Source organism: Malaclemys terrapin, chromosome 3 (genome assembly GCF_027887155.1).
Source record: "Malaclemys terrapin pileata isolate rMalTer1 chromosome 3, rMalTer1.hap1, whole genome shotgun sequence".
In the NCBI taxonomy this organism is placed as follows: Eukaryota; Metazoa; Chordata; order Testudines; family Emydidae; genus Malaclemys; species Malaclemys terrapin.
The window spans coordinates 145249968-145263630 of record NC_071507.1 but is presented as its reverse complement, the minus strand read 5'-3'; the positions used below and the strand labels follow the sequence as shown (position 1 = coordinate 145263630).

General features: G+C 39.4%; 1 protein-coding gene across 2 annotated transcripts in view; it reads right to left on the bottom strand.

The window, feature by feature from the left end:
• Window positions 1-13663, bottom strand: part of IBTK (inhibitor of Bruton tyrosine kinase) — a 96188-nt gene that overhangs the window by 55545 nt on the left and 26980 nt on the right. For both annotated transcript variants that reach the window (XM_054022171.1, XM_054022172.1), the window contains 6 exons: window positions 11044-11221; window positions 8902-9076; window positions 7094-7699; window positions 5601-5687; window positions 1255-1337; window positions 1117-1154 (listed from right to left, as the gene is read on the bottom strand). In XM_054022171.1, coding sequence (XP_053878146.1) covers window positions 1117-1154; window positions 1255-1337; window positions 5601-5687; window positions 7094-7699; window positions 8902-9076; window positions 11044-11221 — 1167 coding nt within the window. The remainder of the gene's footprint in view (window positions 1-1116; window positions 1155-1254; window positions 1338-5600; window positions 5688-7093; window positions 7700-8901; window positions 9077-11043; window positions 11222-13663) is intronic.

Here is a 13663-nt window from a genome sequence, read left to right as displayed (position 1 = left end):
CTTCATGAATTTACCTTGGGTAAACACAGGTGAATGTGCTGAAATTGACAGGGCACTGTGTTCACTCGGTTACCGATGTTTCGGTTGGGGGGCAGGAAGGATGAGAGAGGTGTCTCCTGGCCTGGACCTGAGGCCAGTTGCAAGGAATACTCCATCATTAAGAGCCTCAGTTTTAGCTCCCGATTTTTTCTTGCTCTTTCCTTAAAATGTAGAGCAGATGGAGCACTTCTGCAGGATATGAGACTCTCCCAAGTAGTGGATAAAATGGGAATGCCAGTCACTGACCGGGAAGGACTCCCAGCAAGAGACGCACTGCTTGAAGTGAGCCTGGTACCCTGGGGCAATGGCATCTAGCAGGGGAAGGCACCCCTTGCCCAAAGAGGAAAGGGAGAGAGAGAAAATTCCCCCTAAATCCCAAAATACAGAAGTAAATAAAATAACTAAAGAAAAACAATAAAATAAAGAAGGGAAGCTAGGCTAAGAGATTTTGAAAGTAAGGCACACTAACCCTCCGTCTCAGGCCAAGGGAGGTGAGAAGGAACTGAGGGTGGTTCGCTCGCATAGTCACATGTAACCTCAGAGCAGGGCATGAGGAAGTGCAGCCCAAACAGGCACTACTATCAAAAATCTCTGATTAAAGGCACATGGGGTGTGAGCGCACCTGAAGTGGAGCACTCATACAGACACTATCTGAAGACTAATATTATCTACATGTCATTTATTAAGACCTACTGCAGGAAGGAAGTTTAATACACCTCCAAGGATATTAGCAGCTCATAAACTCACTGAGGGGGTTTTATAATACTACAGATTAGTTGCAATAGAAATTTCTAAGATAGCAACATACTTACTAACTCAAAGTATAATTTACATAAAATTACCATGGCTTATAATATTTATGCTTAATTTTTTTTATTTAATACAGTTTCTGAATGGTTCAAAATTAGTGTTTCTGCTAAAATTTCCCATTTTCTTACAATTTTTACAGGAACTGTATTTTAATTTACATTCCAGGTAATGGCAAAAATCTCATTTGAGAGAGAGAAGAAAATCTTCATTTACTTACATTAATGAAAAACAACTAATGTGGCACACATTTTCAACTGGCAACCTTACCTCAATCCAAGAACTGCTTAACATCCTATGAAAGTAGTCTATAAAGAAAAGAAAAGAAAAAAAAAAAGCTCATTTTGAGACATCATGAGAGAAACAAGTTACTGTGAACAAAAGAATCTACAGATATTACATACATACCAAGTCTTGCACAGAGTACACATTTGTGACAAGGGAATTCCTTTCCATCTATAGATTTCATGGTCACATCACAGAGGTATGAACTACAAGACATTTAGAACAATTATAATCCTGAAATTATTAGCAAATATAAACTCTATAAACAGTTCATTTCTCTTTTGTGCTTGAAACCAGCTTTGACAGGATTAGGCTTCTTGTCCTCTCAAAGATGGGAGGGAAAGTACAAATATTTACTAGAAACACAATACACTTACCTTTATGATGGTAAACATAAGAAACAAGACTTCTCAGCAGTCTTAAAAGGATTAAAAAAAAAAAAAAAAAGAGCCAAGCTAGTCAAAGGCAAGTTAACTAGTGAAGAGGATTTCCTCCAAAACCAATTCTATATTCCAAATATTGCTTCTCAAGATAGTGGTCTGAAGGCAGCAGCATCCAAGCATCCTGCAGAGGTGGGTATGATTTCCTCTGTGCTGCCAGGAGCGGCCCAGCAAGGGGCTCCTAGCTGCCAGTCCTCACCAGGCTGGGGAGGGACAGGACTTCCTCTTTCCCTACATGGCCCTTCTCAAGAGGGGGCCAGACCCATCTCCAGGGATCTCTCCCTGCTGCAGGAAGTTTTGGGCTGGGAAGGAGCTCTGGAACTTCCTACAAGGACCTAGCTGCTTGTCCCGGTCAGGTTGGGGAGGGACAGGATTTCCTCTTCCTCTGCACGGCTGCTCTTCAGTACCTCTTCCAGATGCAGAAAGCTCTGCACCCTCCCTCCACACGCACTCACTTCCTTCCCCCATCACTCTGCAACTGCAGGTGGAGGAGTCACTTTACAGGGTGAGTGCCTCCCCTCCCCCACTTCCAGATGCAATTATTAGCTTGTTTCAATAAAATAAAGGTCATGTGAACTTCACAGAATTTATTGATGGACACTTTACAGCAGCAAATAACACTCAGAGTTCAACTCCCTGCTTAGTAGATATGGGCATCTGATATGGTTTTGTAGGGTAGTGATCTCCATTGGTAGTCTCATACTTGAGAACCACAGCCTTAAGTTAACAAAAGCAAGTAAAAAAAAAAGTTCTGGTTCCTAATGTCATTAATTGAATGTCAACATGGAGCATCCAGCAACTGCGTCTTTCCTCATTCCGTCTCTACGCTGAAAACACCTGTTCGTGTTTAGACACAGCTCTCTCTACATCCACTGAGTTCGTTGGAATTGTCACACAGTGCAGAGCTAGCATTGCGAGGTGGGGGATTCAGCTTTCCCCTGAGTTTCAAAACTGTAGCAAAGGCAAACTGCAGTCCGCTTCTTTTGTAATATTTTTGTAAGCAGGAATCTCCAGCCTACAATACTTGTCAAAGCCAGAAATTGCATTAGGCGAAATAAATCCACCATCAACAGGTGTATTTGTGCAAGGTCAAACATACACCCAACTTTTAACAACCCTGCTGAATGTTGTTGAAACTTCTGAGCAGTTTTTGCTACATTGCTTGACTCTTCCCCATAGCAGTAGTATTGTCTGAGCTTCTTTGCCATGCAAGAAAACACCTGCTGAGCACTGGCATTTAACTCTGCATTGTCAGAATGATTTTCATTTGATTGTGCTTCAGCTCAGAACAGTACATCCATTACTTTGTTGTACGCTTGGAGGACTGTGACAGGTCAAGATTCCAACCAAGTGATTAAATCCATCAGTCCTGTGGCATTCTTGGCAATGAACTGAACTTCCTCATTCAGCTGAGTATTGTTTAGAAGGGTTGAAAGTTCTGTTAAAACCTGCATTTTCGGTGTCAGTCTGAGCTCTTCTGAGATGAACTCAGAGTAGTATATCAGGTGAGCTGCATGGTATTGTACAGCCTCAAATCAGGAATTTCAACAAGTAAGTACCAGCTCTGGAGGAAGTTCAATTTTTTGTTCGCCAATTTCAGTCATTGGCGCAATGTGCTGCCTGTATCACAGTTTGCGGCCAGGGCAGCATTTAAAGATATTTTAATGTAGCTGACCAGTTTATCAACTTTACCTAACTCACATCTCCACAGCTCTCTGACAAGACAAATTACATGTCCTTACATGTAATATGGACAGCATTTGGCATTAGACTTTGGTGAATAGATTTGAAAGATTTCATCATGTAAGTTGCATTTTCGCTTATGAAACAGATACTTTGACAAAGGTCACACCATATTTTGAAATGGTTTTAATTATCGCTTGAGAAACTCTAGCGTAGTTAACAGCATTCAAGTAAATGCAGTTGGCAAGCACTGTTAGCTTTTCTGTCTGTACATCTTTGACCTTGTCAGAAATAAAATCAAACAGAACATGCAGTACATAGTTGTCTTGCTCAACTGTGGACTCATCCGAAATAACTGCAAAAGACTCACATGAGTTAATTTGATACTTCACCTCCTCAAAATGTACAGCAAAAACCTTTGGAAGGTAGTCCTGTCGTAACTTATTCGCAGTTGGTAAGCAAATGGCATTTTAGGGGATCAAGTTTTTCCAATAGGATATTAGCATTTGCAAATTCATTCACAAGTTCCATTCTAGCAAAATGATGAGTCTCAGAGCTCTGTCATCTTCTTAAAAAGAGATGAAATTGTTTTTTTAACTTTTCGTTTACCAGCAATGCACGATCCGAAGCCCTCTTTCTGCCCTGATGGGTTTCCAAGTCTAAGTGGCGCTGAACCATTGCCTGACATGTGTGATCTAACAAAACATTGCAGCCTGTACAAAATAGTTTGTCACCATCAGCATGTAGAATTTGGCTTCCAAATTCTTTCACATGATCCGCTGCAGTAATGATTTTAGAGGTTTTTGATTTACTTTGGACACTCATTTTAAACTTGTAATTTCACCTGTCTTCCAGTAGGATGCCAATTGAGATCACTATTCTACAAAACCACCCCACTGTTCATATCTACCAATCAGTGAGTTGAGCCCTGAGTGTGATTCACTGCTGTAAAGTGTCAATCAAAAAAATTCTCTCAAGTTCTTCATCTTTCTTTTTATTTTTATTGAAACATGCTAATAATTGCATCTGGAAGGGAGGGCAGTTCTCTGTTCAACGACCCCTCCACCCGCAGCTGCAAAACGACAGAGACAGGAAGCAAGTGGGGTTGGTTAAAGGGGGGCAGAGCTACCTGCACCCAAGAGAGATACCCAAAAGCAGGCCTGCAGGGAAAGAGGAAGTCCTGTCCCGCCCCAGCTGGCTGGGACCAGCAGCCCCTTGCTGGGGCACCCACAACACAGGGGAGATTGGACCCGCCTCCTCCGGCTGCAGGAATCGCTGGAGCTCCTACCCAGTCCCCAAGCTTTCTGCAGCAGGGGAAGGTACCCAGAGGTGGGTCTGATGTCCTCCCCAAGAACAGCCGTGCGGGGAAAGGACAAGTCCTGGCCCTCTCAGCCCAGCCAGGATTCTCAGCTAGGCGCCCCTGGTTGGGGCATTCCCAGCAGGATGGGGGAGAGCAAACTCACCTCACCAAGTCTCCTCCAGCTGCAGGAACCTCCAAGGCTGCTGTCCAGCCCCAGAGATTCCTGCAGCAGGGGGAGGCACTCAGAGGCAGGTCTTATCCTCTCCTCCCCACCCAAGAGAAGCCATGCAGAGGAAGGACAAGTCCAGGACTTGCAGCTAGGAGACCCCAGGCTGGGGCTGAGGCACTCCCAGCAGCATGGGAGAGATCAGATTTCATGGGGAAGGGTTTATTTCATGACACGTTTTTCACTACTGTTAAATTTGTTGGGCCCTAAATATAGCCTATTCCTACATAAGTTAAAGAATTAAGCTTCCGTACTATTGTAACATCAAAACAGGACCAAATAATTCAGATATAAATAGCAGTAGGGTAAAAATTCAGGTAATTTCCCCTCATGGGAAAATATTTCAGAGATTCTTCTCATTAAGCAACCTTGTAAATTTCTAATTGCAGAAGTCAAAATCTACATGGCTTTAGTAGGAATAACAATGTGTAGTCCTGCAACAGACAGAGCGTGTCAGACTGGAAAAGTCACAAGTTTTTTTCTGACATTACTATTCTATAATATAAATGAAGCCATGGAAAATGTGACTGCACAACAGATAAACACAATCATTGAGATCTGGTTCAGAGTACTAATCCAGTATCTCAGATTACAAAAGCGTGTACAGGTAAATACAAAGCATCTCTCTCCAACGACCATTAACTGTGAAATACACACACATGCGCCTCACAAGTAACAACAGGTTGCAGAAAATTTCAGTTTACAAAATTTTGGCTTCATCTACTTAGTGTCTACTTATTTCAAAATGAAGTGATAGGTACTAAAAAATAAAGACAGATACACACAGAGACTTGACATAGCTAGATTTAAAAAAACTTACCATTTTTTTGGGTTTAACTTTGGTTTGTTTCCATTTTTCCTGTTGATAACATTAATTTTTCCATTTTCTAGTTTAACTCCATCCAATCTGTAAGGCATAAATATTATATGTTACGTCAGCTATCATATGTTACTGATAATCGCTATATTGATAAGGAAAAATAGGTTTGAAATTTAGTACCACTTAGTATAACATTGTGACCATAAATGAAAGGACAACAAATGCACTTCACAGAAACCTAGGAAGTCTATTAAGAAACTGATTGATCCTTCAGCATAGATATGAAAGATACATGAAAAGGGATTGCGAGACATCTCTCTACTACTTAACTACTCCTATTTATTTATCCTGGTCCAAGTGACAGCTGGGCTATACCGGAGTAGGCTTAACCATCTACATGGTGTTTGCTCCTTCTGGGCCATACTTTGAGGAGGTATTGATTACCTTGAGTGGCGAGAGATGTATAGTGTTAGAGATATGCTATGAGGGTTAATTTGTGAATTGGGTGAACACAAATGGCAGCTTTATTAGAAGGCTGAGGGACATTTTTGTTTTTAAAATGTCTGGGCTCTGCCCTGGCTGTTCTTTTATGTGCACCCAGCTGTGGTAACTGCTTCCTTTTTATGACCATCACAGAATGGCTGAGAAAGTTAAACAAAGAAGTTAAAAATACAGAGTGGGGGAAATTAGTTTACAAGGGTTTACTGTCCTCAATCCTTTTGATGATGATGGTACAGAGAGACACAAGACAGAAAAATAGTATCATGCAGAAATGTGTACAATAGCAGAGATGTTCAATCTCAACTCCACTGGTTTCATCTTGTAATATTATCAGAAATACAAGGCATCAGTTAACAGGGTTCCAGTTCTTTGCTTCATATTGTTTAATGCAAAGTCTGCAGCATCACCCATGCAAAGATCAGCATCAACCACAGATGAGAGCCATGATTTTATATGCATCACACAAAGGACGAAACATATGGCTCAGTCTGAGACAAGGAGTTATCTGGAAAGCTACATTATTTGCATCTAAACTCAAACACAGGAAGTCCCCATCTCAAAACAGAGTAGAATGTATATATCTTGTACAAGTTTCCCAGAATAGGATTAAGATGAGACTAGTGCTGATGTACAGCACTTCCTGCACCAGAGAAGGCCTAGTGGCTCAGTTGGTAACACACTGCTTTAGTTGAAGAGCAATCTCACAATTCTTTTTTCATAGAACCCTCAGTTGCATTACTTAAGAGTTGCTCACACTTTCTCTTAGAGAAGTGTCAGAATAAGCTGACCTCATAAACTCCTTTTAAGACGTGCTGTGGGTCTGTGAAATGTGGGGAAGTGACAAATAGAAACAAACTGGGAGTCCTGTCAGCCCAAACTACATTGGTAGTTAAAACCCTTCCATTTTCTAGACAAGCTTATATATGGTCAAAAAGGGAGAAAAAGCAAGCACAACTAAAGTGGATACTGACAAAGAAAAAATTGCAACACACCTTACACTTAAATTGCTGAGACCAAATTTCTTTGCAGCACCTTGCAACATTTTTATGGGGTTGACTTCTTCACCAACAACTTTGCCTTTTTTAGAAGGCTTGGGTTTGTTCTTCTCTCTTTGATTTACTACATGCACTTGATTACTCCTGTAAACCTCAAATGCAGACTTTCCATTAACATCTCCACTGAAACTCATTTTATTAAGGTTAGAAATTAGGGTATCTTGATAGTCTTCTGTTTTTTCCTTATACAACATTCTTGGTTTGTAACCATGAGTCAAAAGATCACAAGTGTCCATGTATATGAACTGCAGAAGGTACGTAAACAAATCTTGATGAACCTTCTCTATCATAAAGAGATCACATCCTACAGCATCTTCATCTTTACGACAGACATCTGGAGAGTCTAGTCGATTGTCATCTGAAATGAACAGCTTTCTGAAGAAGTCAGAACGCATGGCCAAGATGTACTTGTGCGCAGGGATCATCCTAGTGCCGATCTGAAAAGTCACATCATGGATGTTGTCCATTTCATCTGTTTCCCCTAACAATTTGCCAAAATCCTCAATGAAACTTGATGATGACACACTTGGAATTTCATATAGGCTATAAAGACAAATAGTTATTTTTTATTTGGTTGAATTTTAAATTCTATCATGACAGGTTTTTTTAAAATGAAGAACCTAAATTTTTGGCTATTATACATTACTATTCAAAGTTTCATACTGTATTCTTTAATACAAAGAAAATTCCTAAACTGATGAAAAGTGCTATATAAAGGCTAGATATTATTACGCAATATCACATATACATACATCTCCTGTGACATTTTTCTAAAGCACCAAATATCACATTTTTCTCTTTATATTTTTGTATGAAGTTATCAGCAGTGTTAGTACTTTGCATGCTACCTATGTCATTTTTTCCTGCAAGGAAGTGCTTAAAGTAACTCAGAAATGTAAGAATCTTTGACATGCTGCATACTGAAGTCCAAAACAAAAATTCATGTTAAACAATATGCTAGATATTCTAAAATCTAACATGAGAGTGCAAGGAGCAGTGCATCTTTCAATGTTTCATTTACTCCAACTTTATTTCAAAGATTTAAGTTTTTGTTTAATTTAAAAAATAGATTACTTCTGCCTTTCAGTTTCTTGTATTACAGGGCATCTCTGAGAAGTATGGAACCTATATGTTAAGAAGGATTTCCATGACACTTTATGCAATGGAGAGTTAAAGTACATTAGAAGGTAGGTTTTAAAGGGGACTTGATTATAAGTGTTTGGCTTGAACATTTTGCCTTTGGATAAACTAGGGCTGGCCTACACCCAAAACTTAGGTAGGTCTACCTACGTCGTTCGGGGCGGGAGGGGAAAAATCACACCTCTAAAACATAGTTAATCTGATCTAAGCACTGTGTACACTGTGGCTAGACCAATGGAAGAATTATTTTGTCAACCTAGTTACTGCCATCTCAGAGAGATGGATTCACTACAGCAACAAAAGAACCCTCTGTCACTGTAGTATGTGTCTATACTGCAAAGTTTCTAGTGTAGACATTCCCTGATTAATGGCTTTTGCCTAAACAACTTCTACGTAGCTACGTAGCGTACAAATAAAGTGCTAAGCCAAGATGACCATATTTACTATGATCTCTTCAGTAGCCAAAGATGGTTCTCTGTAAAGCAGAAATTTTGATTGAAACTGAAGACACAAGTCTGTCAATGGAACAGAAAAATGCTTTACACCCACATCCCCCACAGTACTTTCAGCAATTGAAGTTACAGCCATAGATATCTGAAATATACCTTGTTTTAGGATCTGACTGTAAAACAGCAAAGTTACATCCATTAGGATCTGTGGTAACACTAACACCTCTGTGGACAAAAGCAAGCTTCTCAAGTCGAATTCTTTCATATACACTGTTTGTATCATAGTGACAAGACACATCATATGAGGAATTCTGAAGACTTGATACACCCTCTGTTAAAAAAGAGATGTTGGAAAAACATGGAAAGGTCAAACTAATTAAGATTTAACTGATAAAACAAAGGACAAAATTAATTACTGGTGTGAGTCCATTGAGTTGGGGTCAACAGAGTTACAACTGAGATCAGACTGAAGACTTTGGCCCAAACAGCATTGACTTCAATCAGGAATGGCACGGCTAAAGAGATAAGCCTACCTAGATTCTGATCCTTGGACTTGGGAGATCTCCCACCCAATGAGTACTCATCCAACCCAAACCTCCTCATTTTGTGAGATCTGGCGATATCACATGCAAGATGGCATGGCTATGGATTAAATGAAGCATACTCTGCTTTTTCTATTGTACTTCAGTTACAACACTAGTAAGATATAGTACACAAAATGTCCCTTTTGTATTTTCATGGTATATCTTCACTTTGGAAAACTTCAAAACAAAAATTATTTTATTCATTATAAATTGATGGCAGGTGAATTCTGAATAATGAATATTGGAAAATATTAAGATATTTCTTTCCATTTCTGCTTAAAAAGATATTAAAATTATGTGCTTCTTAAATTGTAGTCTTAGGTAGAATGCAGAGAACACTATTAATAAGCAATAAACAAAATGAAAATCTTTCTACCTTTATAAGGTCACCAGTCCAGCACAAGGACAGGGAGAGTGAACCCAAGACTACAAAGGCCTTTGGTTCAACATCTATCAAGAATAAAGATATTTTAGTGCATTATTGTAAGACCAGCCCAGCAGCAAGACCAGTGCACCATACGCTGCTATGTGGAAGGTCCAAATTAAACAGATTCCCTTGTTCTGACACTTTACAGGGCTAGGAGAACAGAGATGAGGAGGAAGAATTACCATCACATGTGACTTTCTTGAAAAGTAGAGAAACAAAAAAGGAAAACTGATGGGCTAACTCAGAGTTTTGAGGAGGGAAGGGAAGACCTTGCAATGAAGGAATGCAAGATTGGAGGTTTAAAACTGAAATTATAAATTGGAAATTAAGGTCCTGGAAATGTGATGTAGCCATTCATCCGTAGGCCATAAAAATCCAAACCCACCCAGCTTGGCGGGGACAAAGCAGTTACCATCTGTGGACTTTCAGTTGGTCCATGTGAACAGAGCTGATTTTTTCAATCAATTCCTATGGAACAGGTGTTTCCAATTACAAAAAACAACTTCCTAATACTGAGACCCTTAGTCAGCAGATTCAGCTAAGAATACAAGGACTGAATTGTTTTGGAAACTGAACTGCCTGCTGATCTATATTAGCAGTCTCTATGAAACAAGATTAAGTTACCCTAGCAGGGCAATGTGAGGAAGCACATACTCTTTTCACTTAAATCAATTCTTTACTGACAGGAGGACCTAGTTTCCCAATGCTGTACATCCAGTACATTTCAGGATCACTAACATTCACATAAATGTTGGACACCTATGATCCTGTTCACCACGAGCTATTCAGGATACAGCTTGTGCACCAGAAGGTCACTGACAACTGAGAGAGACAAGTTAAACTGAACATGGCGGGGAAAACAAAAAACAATAGCAAAAAACTAAACTAGCTGAACAGTGCCAAGTCTCTCCTATTTCTTGTATCTATCTGTCAGTCATGAAGGAAGTAGAGATAGTCAATCTGCCTGATCTATTAGTAGTATGTGATGGGCTAAGGGAAAATTCCCTCTCCCATTACAAAACCTGAAAAAAATTACAAATGCACCTCTACCTCAATATAACACTGTCCTCGGGAGCCAAAAAAATCTAACCGCATTATATCGCACTTACTTCGATTCACCGGAGTGTGCAGCCCCACCCCACCGGAGCGCTGCTTTACCGCATTATATCCGAATTCATGTTATATCGGATTGCGTTATATCGGGGTAGAGGTGTATTGGGTGAGAGGAGAGACAGGGAATGTAAAGATATTTATTGAATTAGAAATAGGTTGTAAAATTTAACTAACCTTTCTTTTCAGAAGTTTTTTTCTCTCCTTCTACCCACTTTCCTGTAAAGGCGTCACCATCCTGTGTGACAAACATTATTTCATTCCTATTTAAAGCAACATCAGACATGAAGACTTGGCGGCCATAGACCCATCGACACTGCTTCATAGGACTGTTGGATGACTTCCAGCAAAACACCTAAAATACGAAGGGGGGGGGAGGAGTGTTTAGAGAATTTAGAAACCTACAGAAAAAAGCAACTCACAGTGATGTGCACTACAGCATTATTAAACCAGAAGCACATGTCACCTCAAAATTATTGAGGAACAGAGGGGAGATTATGAATTTTTAACAATGCAAGATTATTTGGAATGAATGATTTATTTCACTGTGAGCAGTAAAGGAAGATGCTTGGATATCAAAAGTTACCTGCCCATTAAGGCTTCTTTTTAAAACACTTCTCTACTAGATAACTTACCTAGTTTTTGATGTTCTTACCTACAATTTTTAGTTTCAAGTACCATTCTAAAAAGGTAGGAGTCTACTGTCGCTATCTGCATTTTTAGAATAAAGCAGCAGAAAACTGAAGTAATTACTATGAAGTAGCTAAATTATGAAGCAATTAGGATTCCAGCTGTACTTTCCCTCTTTCTTCTTGCACTTCAATAGAACCCAAATGAAATATCTTGTTCAAGGAGAACCAGAAATATACCAGTCTTTAATGAGGGCAATTCCTATCAAATGACAAGTTGATTCCACCTCTCAGTTATTTAGATACATTTGTCTTCTAGTTCCTTTACTTCTAACACCAGACAACATTCAAAGATATCTATTATAAGAACAAAGATAGTCTAAAAAACACAATATGCCTGTTTTTAACTATCAGACTAGCAACACCAAAAAAAACCTCAATGTTGTTTTAAACTTTAAGAAGATAAAAACATAAGAATGGTATGACCCAGTACAGTCAATGGCCTACTAGGCCAATATTCTGTCTTCTGACAGTAGCCAGTGCCAGAGGGAATGAACAGAACAGGGCAATTATTGAGTGATCCATCCAGTCATCTAATCCCAGCTTCTGGCAGTCAGAGGCTTACAGACACCCAGAGCATGGGATAATGTCTTGGCTAATAGCACTGATGGACCTATCCTCCATGAACTTATCTAATTCTTTTTTGAACTCTGTTATAGTTTTCACCTTCACAATATCCCCTAGCAATGAATTCCACAGGTTGATGGTGCATTGTGTGAAGAAGTACTTACTTATGTTTTTGTTAAACTTTCTGCCCATTAATTTGACTGGGTGACCTCAAGTTCCTGTGTTATGCAAAGGGATAAATAACACTTCTTTATCACCTTCTCCACACCTTTCATGATTTTATAGATCTCTATCATATCTACTCTTGGTCGCCTCTTTTCAAAACTGACCAGTCCCAATTTTTAAATCTCTCCTTATATGGAAGCTGTTCCATATATCCAATCATTTTTGTTGCCCTTCTCTGCACGTTTTCCAACTCTAATATATCTTTTTTGACATAGGGCAAGTAGAATAGCAAGCTGTATTAAAGGTATGGGTGTCCCATGGATTTATACAGTGGTATTATGCTATTTTCTGTCTTATCTATCCCCTTCCTAATTGTTCCTAACATTCTGCTAGCTTTCTTGATTGCCACTGCACATGGAGCGGATGTTTTCAGAGAACTATCCACAATGACTCCAAAATCTCTTTCTTAAGTGGGAACAGCTACCCAACATTTTGTATGTAAAGTTAGGATTATGTTTTCCAATATACATTACTTTGCATTTATCAACATGAAATTCATCTGCTATTTTGTTGCCCAATCACCCACGTTTGTGAGATCCCTTTGTAACTGTACACAGTCAGCTTTGGACTTAATCTATTTTGAGCAATTTTGTATCATCTGCAAATTTTGCCACTTCACTGTTCACCCCTTTTTCGAGATAATTTATGAATATGTTGAACAGCACAGGTATCAGTACAGAACCTTGGGGGAACCCCGCTATTTCTCTCTCTCCTTTGTGAAAAAATGACCCTTTTAACCAGTTACTGATCCATGAGAGGACCTTCCCTCTTATTCTGTGACTGCTTACTTTGCTTAAGATCCTTTGGCATGTGACCTTGTCATAAGCTTTTTGATAGTTCAAGTACACTATATCAACTGGATCATTCTTGTCCACATGCTTGTAGACTGCCTCAAAGAATTCTAATAGATTGGTGAGGCATGATTTCCGTTTACAAAAGCCATGTTGACTCTTCCTGATCATATTGTGTTCATCTATGTGTCTGATAATTCTGTTCTTTACTACAGTTGTAACCAATGTGCCTGGTACTGAAGTTAGGGTACTGGCCTGTAATTGCCAGGATTGCCTCTGGAACCTTTTATAAAAGTCAGCATTCACATCCAGTCACTGGTACAGACGCTGATTTAAGTGACAGGTTTCATACTGCAGTTAATAGTTTTGCTATTTCATATTTGAGTTACTTCAGAACTCTTGGGTGAATACCATCTGGTCCTTATTACTGTTACATTTATCAATTTGTTCCCAAATCTCCTCTGTTGACGCCTCAATCTGAGACAGTTCCTCAGATCTGTCAACTCAAAAAAATGACTCAGCTGT